The sequence below is a fragment of the Limulus polyphemus genome, unplaced genomic scaffold (assembly GCF_000517525.1).
Source record: "Limulus polyphemus unplaced genomic scaffold, Limulus_polyphemus-2.1.2 Scaffold7540, whole genome shotgun sequence".
NCBI classification, from domain to species: domain Eukaryota; kingdom Metazoa; phylum Arthropoda; class Merostomata; order Xiphosura; family Limulidae; genus Limulus; species Limulus polyphemus.
The window spans coordinates 1-7,418 of record NW_013673150.1 but is presented as its reverse complement, the minus strand read 5'-3'; the positions used below and the strand labels follow the sequence as shown (position 1 = coordinate 7,418).

The 7,418-nt window shown below is 33.8% G+C and overlaps 1 protein-coding gene across 1 annotated transcript in view; it reads right to left on the bottom strand.

The window, feature by feature from the left end:
- Positions 1-7,277, bottom strand: part of LOC106474690 (cilia- and flagella-associated protein 43-like) — a 31,266-nt gene extending 23,989 nt beyond the window's left edge. The window contains exons 1-6 of the mRNA XM_022402993.1: positions 7,250-7,277; positions 6,236-6,316; positions 5,044-5,192; positions 3,871-3,974; positions 3,284-3,436; positions 1,646-1,812 (exon numbers count right to left, since the gene is read on the bottom strand). Coding sequence (XP_022258701.1) covers positions 1,646-1,812; positions 3,284-3,436; positions 3,871-3,974; positions 5,044-5,192; positions 6,236-6,316; positions 7,250-7,252 — 657 coding nt within the window. The 5' untranslated portion in view covers positions 7,253-7,277. The remainder of the gene's footprint in view (positions 1-1,645; positions 1,813-3,283; positions 3,437-3,870; positions 3,975-5,043; positions 5,193-6,235; positions 6,317-7,249) is intronic.
- Between the last annotated feature and the right edge of the window lie 141 nt (positions 7,278-7,418).

Here is a 7,418-nt window from a genome sequence, read left to right as displayed (position 1 = left end):
ACAAGTTTATATATCATGAAATGTTGTTGTGCAGCATTATTGCATTTTTCAACTGATGGATAAGAATCCAAAATAATACATAATATCCAGTAACATATTTTTCTCTTATAAAAACAAAAGAAACCTATTTTTTGTATTACTAATAAGAAGGTTTTTTTTTTTCAGCTGACCAAACCCATCTCCTCATCTGGGGTTTTAACCTCTAAGAACTTGGTTGTCAGTGACCATGACTTAAGAAGTGTTTATTTTTGTTTAAGTCCTAGTCAGAAGTGGTTTGCCTCAACTGGACCTGATGGAAAACTTTGTGTGTTTTCTACAAGTCATCTTGTAAGTTGTAGTTTTGTTTTACAGTATGTACTGTAAACCTCTTAGTTTATTTAGGTACTTTTGTTGAAGAAATTATATAAATGTTGTAAGTTTCATTTTATATATATATATATATACACATGTTATTCAAATGTTCTTGTTTTTATGGTGATTACTTTTAAAAAAATGGTTTTAATTGTTGAAGGCTTATACATCCTTCCAAATCTTCATGATATACGTACTTGTACATCTTTCCAAATCTTCATGATATATAAACTTGTACATCCTTCCAAGTCGTCATGATATACGTACTTGTACATCTTTCCAAGTCTTCATGATATATAAACTTGTACATCCTTCCAAGTATTCATGATATACGTACTTGTACATCTTTCCAAGTCTTCATGATATATAAACTTGTACATCCTTCCAAGTATTCATGATATATAAACTTGTACATCCTTCTAAATCTTCATGATATAGAAATTTCTACATCCTTCCAAGTATTCATGATATATAAACTTGTACATCCTTCTAAATCTTCATGATATATAAACTTGTACATCTTTCCAAGTCTTCATGATATATAAACTTGTACATCCTTCCAAGTATTCATGATATATAAACTTGTACATCCTTCTAAATCTTCATGATATAGAAATTTCTACATCCTTCCAAGTCTTCATGATATATAAACTTGTACATCCTTCCAAGTACTGTTAAAAGAAAAGTAAGGATAACTGACACATACTGTGGTACACAGTCTTTAACAAACTTAATATAGGATACCCATCATGCTGCAGTCATTAACATAAATAAAGATAAGCTAAATAACATCATGCTGCAGTCATTAACATAAATAAAGATAAGCTAAATAACATCATGCTGCAGTCATTAACATAAATAAGGATAAGCTAAATAACATCATGCTGCAGTCATTAACATAAATAAGGATAAGCTACACACATCATGCTGCAGTCATTAACATAAATAAGGATAAGCTAAACACATCATGCTGCAGTCATTAACATAAATAAGGATAAGTTAAACACATCATGCTGCAGTCATTAACATAAATAAGGATAAGCTACACACATCATGCTGCAGTCATTAACATAAATAAGGATAAGCTACACACATCATGCTGCAGTCATTAACATAAATAAGGATAAGCTAAATAACATTATGCTGCAGTCATTAACATAAATAAGGATAAGTTAAACACATCATGCTGCAGTCATTAACATAAATAAGGCTAAGCTAAACACATCCAACATGTAAGTTATATAACGGTGAATTTCTGGAAAGCAAACTGAAAGAGAAACTAACAGATACGTACCACTAGTGGCAATCTCTGAAACTGACGACTAGTTGGAGAGAATGTTATGTGACCATGCCGAGAATGAGTAGCCAAGCCACGTCCTGGCAGTCTAAGAACACGTGTTACGGACTGCAGCAAATCTTCTTTTAACTCACCTAGTTGATTGGTTCGATATACCTTGGGATCTGATAGAAGTCAAAATGGTAATCACTAAAGTCTTTAAAAACTTGTGAACTAAGACCAGTATAATCCAACTATATCAATATAAAAAAAATGCTAGTATCGGTAAAAACACATGCATAAGGTAGTCTCTAAGAGCATACAGAGTAGAGTTTTACGACCCGATAAACAATGTTATCTATTAACAGTAAAACTTTATAAATCAAAATTAGGTTTAATCTGTTTCTTATAGTTGTATTACTAACTTATGAAGCACAAAAAAAAAATGTTTGAAATGACGAAGAACTAAAGATAAAAAAAAATTTAACATTTAAAAGGTATTATGTAAAAAACTACTTTGAAGACAAAGTAAAAAAAAAAAGGTGTTTAGATAACACTAATCTTATGTAAATAAATACATATGGTTCTTCATAGTTTCAAATCTTGTACTATACATGTATAATATAATCATGGGCAGGATTTAAGACGGGGGCAGATTTCCACCATAATATCGCTTGTTTTTTAATCTTAGTAACATGGGAAATGCTCCCGAAATAGGATGATTTTTAGCCTCGGCATAGCAGCCCATAGAACGACTCCGTGTTTTATTTTCAAGTACAAACTTTTAGCTCATAACTCCGTCATCTCTTGACCAATTTGAGGTCTAATCACAGTTTTGGACACAGGAGGTCAAACCCTTTCAATTGAGGTATTTGACCACGCCCAATGTCTCATAGATTAATTTACTCTAATCCTGCTTAAAATAATTTCAAGTGCCACGGCTGTTGAGGGTTCCCTCGTGTTACATTTAAAATTTTTAGAAACCCAAGAGCTTTAAAGTGCGTAAGACGCCCCCAGACCCCTGCTACAAGCCCTATTGAAATCTGAAATGATACTCGTGAAACACAGTTAGAATGGGGCTTAGAAACATCATGATTGTACAGGACTTCTGTATATTCAATAGAGAATTTAGTACATAGTGTGTAACTGCCAGTGAAAAGTGATATGTAGCAATAAGAAAAGTTCAGTACCTTACCAAAGTAGATATATAACCAATGATTTTAATGACACGTGTAACTGGATTTGGTTACTTTCGTTCATTTCATTGGGCATTCAATAAATCCTTAATTTTAGACATAGATAGGATTATGGGGGGCAAGGGGAGCAGTTCTCCCCTACACTTTTTTTAATGTGGGATATAGCATCCACACAACATTCACAATAATTAAGACAGACATTTTTTTTTTGCCCCCTCTCCCACATTTTGTTCCGACCTAAACGACATCGCAACTAGGTTTGTGTTTCACTACCCGTCTCTTTTTTCTTTTCTTACAATAATTAATTGAGAACTCATTAATGTTGCAAGAATGTATCAGAGCGATCATGGCACGGTACTGATGCCGCAGACTTCAAACAGCTTTAAGAAAAGGGTTCAGAGTAATATCGACGTGCTTGAGTTTTGCACCACTCTGTACATCAAAGATAATACCCCCCTACCAGATATCATGTCACTGGGAACATTGAACTGAGCTATTATGTCTCCAGCTTCATCGAGAGAACAGCGTTGAGACTGAAATAAAACTGTAACAACTGTAGGTCCAGCAGCGTCTGCCTCGTGTGACGATAATCCCATTATTTTTCCTTTCATGTCTACGTCAGATAAGAGAAGAAAAAAAAAAGACATATTAAGTTATTAAAGACAAAACATCCTCCACATTTAAGTCATAGTAAAAGTTGAAGCAAACTTAAATGTCAAATAAAGTGTACAGAATTTTTATCAGACCAGCATATAAAGGACAGAAATTCAGATGACGTATATGCCAAAAATGATCTGCAGACAATATTTTTTTTAAATATTACAATGTACAAGACTGATTTAAGTCGATCATAACTACTGTTCTGGTCATACAATATGCTCTTAGATAAATCTGCTCCTGTTATTACAACTTATAGAATCATTACTGGTGTCGAGAAATCAGAATGAGACGTCTAGACGTATAAGAACAACTCGAGTAGAAAACTTCACATTTACTTCCTGGATATTTCAAAAGAATTCTTGTACATCACATTATTCGACCGAATACCTGTGTAACCCAAGACACTGAAATGCTGTAACGGGAGTCCACTGATAAAATATACCATCCCTGTTTTATTTCCCGTCACTAACAGCTTGCCAGAGTTGTCAAAACTAAAAACCAGAAAATAATAAAATCATGATTGAGGTTTTGACTGGAGTGTTGTTTTCCAGTTAGCAATACACAAACACAGTCTATTACTCCATATAAAAAGAAAAATTACTTTGTTTAACCCAATGTTTTACCCCATTATGCCTTCGTGGGGGTTGACAGTTACTTAAGCCTATTAAAATCAGATTGTACCTGTTGTGTCAGTCCAGATAAAGCCGTAATGGGGCAAAACATTGGATTAAACAAAGTAATTTTTCTTTTATGTGGATTAACAAACCGTGTTTATTTATCTCTAAACTAACAAAACTTTTTAAAACTTTTATTTCTGATTAGACAAACAACATTTTGGAGAGTACAAACCAAGAAAAGAGGAGGGTTTGAGATTAGTGTATCAGTGAAATAAATCATATAGAGCACGTAATTATTAGCTCTATTAGCACGTAATTATTAGCTCTATTAGCACATAATTATTAGCTCTATTAGCACGTAATTATTAGCTCTATTAGCACGTAATTATTAGCTCTATTAGCACATAATTATTAGCTCTATTAGCACGTAATTATTAGCTCTATTAGCACGTAATTATTAGCTCCATGTTAAATATTTAATCAACCACTAAATTATTGTGACTTTCTTCAGGACTAGTAGAAACTCTTGATTTCAAAGTTAACGTAATAGTTTCTTATTCCCTTTTAAGTCAGCACAAACAATTTCAACAAATAACAGAAATTAAAAGTTTTTATTTCTTTTCTTACTGTTTTGAAGTTACTACGCCAAACACCAAGTCGCTACATTTTCAATGTAGCACTTACTTCAAGTTTAGATCTTGTATCTGTTACATTATATTTCAATATTTATGTTGGGTGATTTATGTAATAGCCTCTCTATTTATTAAATTATATGCACACCCACTCACCCAAAGGTGTATGTTTCAACTAAGCTAGATGCATGGAAATCTTTACTTGCCCAAAAGGATAACTAACTTGTTTTTAGATACAGAGTCGTCACTTTGTCATGCTGCATAAGTATAATAACACAAACAACAGAAACTGAATATTATTTTCAACGTACTTAAGATGGGTCACTTCATCATGGTACGGTCTCACCAAATGAACGATACGACAACTTTGGTGGTCGCTAGCATCCACGAATAACAAAACTCCATTTTTGGTCCCTACCACAATGAGTGGACAAACCGGACTACAACATGCTGTTGCTATCTGAAATAATAATAACATACACAATCACAAAGAAAAACTATCGTGTGATTTAGTACAAAAACTACTATTTTTGTCCTAGATTTTATACAAATACTTATCGAGAATTCAATCCATGTTTGTTACTTCAAACCAGTTTCCAAACTAAAGCTTCTCTTCTGTAAAAAATTAAGTTAAATACAGTTTCATTGCGGATATTAAATATTTACATTTCAGTGCAAAAATATCAGAAGTTGTGAATAACTGAGAGCTATGTTTTTTGCCCCCCAGTGGCACAGTCTGAGGACTTACAACGCTAGAATCCAGGTTTCGATACCCGTGATGGGCAGAGCACAGATAGCCCCTTGTGTAGCTTTGTGCTTAATTACAAACAAACAAAGCTTTGTTGTTTTTTTTGTCAAGCTTAAAGTTATCTTACCGTTCTTATACTCGTTAACTTTCCTATTAATATGACGAAAAATATTTTATGTTTCTTAGCAAAAAATGTAATCTCTCTTAAACTGTATATAAGTATATGCATCCTAAAGTTAGTTAAGTTTATACGTTAAGTTTTATGCCTAAAGATAATCAAAAAACTTTTTATGATTAACTTCACAGGTTTTTGTTTGTTGCTAAGTGCAAAGTTACACACAATGCGCTATCAATGATATGTCCACCACAGGGATTAAACCCTGCATTTTACTGTTATAAGGCCTCGGAATTACGACTTCGGGTGCACATATTCAAATTAACGATGGTATACGAATATTCATTCATTATCACACGAAGATTTCTGGATACGTCGTCAAATATTTTAACCTCGAAAAACACCAAGATTGATTGGACACATCTGTTGTATAGTTTGTTTTATAGAACACATCGCAAAAACATCTACTGGATGGTACTGTTTGAAACTTGATCGAGATAAACTTTCTACAGATTACGCGGCTTCTGTACAATATGTAGTTAAAGGTTTAGTTTTTAAACTGGGGAAATAGTTCTAAGTAACCCGGTTAGTCTATCAGATATGCATCGTTCAGTTGAACAATAACTACCGTATCCCATACCTTTTCGTGTACGTCAAACTTTCCTTCTCGTTTACCTGTTTTAACATTCCAGATTTCGATAGATCCCTTCAGTCTTGAAATCTGCAAGAAATTGATATACTTAGAGCAAAAGTATCCAAGATATCCTCAACAATAATCCTTAGTAAGTTCGACTACATCAGTCAATTTCAACAACGGTGATACAGAAAAAAAAAGGGAATAATTATATTTTCTACAGAACAAAATCAGCAAGCGGCCTATAATAGACAATAATATATATATATATATATATTACATGCAGCATTTTTTGCAACTCGTAATGAAAGAATGAATTTAACAGAAGCAATCTATATTTTTGAAAATAACAAAGATAGTATCAAAAGAATTGTTTGCTTTACTGCACGCTACAGAGTGACCCGTCTGACCATGTGGAAAGGAACCCAAATTTTAGCACTGTAATTCATTTACTGTTGACCCACTGGGGGGTCTATTAAAAGAAAAAGAGAGAAGACTTAATATGAGTTAACGTTACCTTGTAGCAAGTTAAGCCTGTACACGTTTGTAACATTCGTCTACAAAAGATAAGTTTTATCCTGTGAATGTTAGAATAATTCTATACTAAACTTTACTTACACAAAATTGGTCTTTGACGAATGAAGCATCAGCTTATACTTACACAATAGTGGATATCAAGTGAAATATGTAAAGGAAACTAGCCATACAGAAGGTATTCTTAGACTGTAGGTCAAGGAAACTAGCCATACAGAAGGGATTCTTAGACTGTAGATCAAGGAAACTAGCCATACAGAAGGGATTCTTAGACTGTAGATCAAGGGAACTAGCCATACAGAAGGGATTCTTAGACTGTAGATCAAGGAAACTAGCCATACAGAAGGGATTCTTAGACTGTAGATCAAGGAAACTAGCCATACAGAAGGGATTCTTAGACTGTAGATCAAGGAAACTAGCCCAATCAAGAGAACCTATGAGACAAACAGGAATCTTAGACTGTAGACAATTAAGTGAACTTACCACCATACACAGGGGAGCCTCAGACAGCAGACAATCATGTGAGCTTACCATACACATGGGAGCCTCAGATGGCAGACAGTCATGTGAACTTACCACCATACACAGGGGAGCCTCAGATGGCAGACAGTCATGTGGACATACCATACACAGGGGAGCCTCAGACGGCAGACAG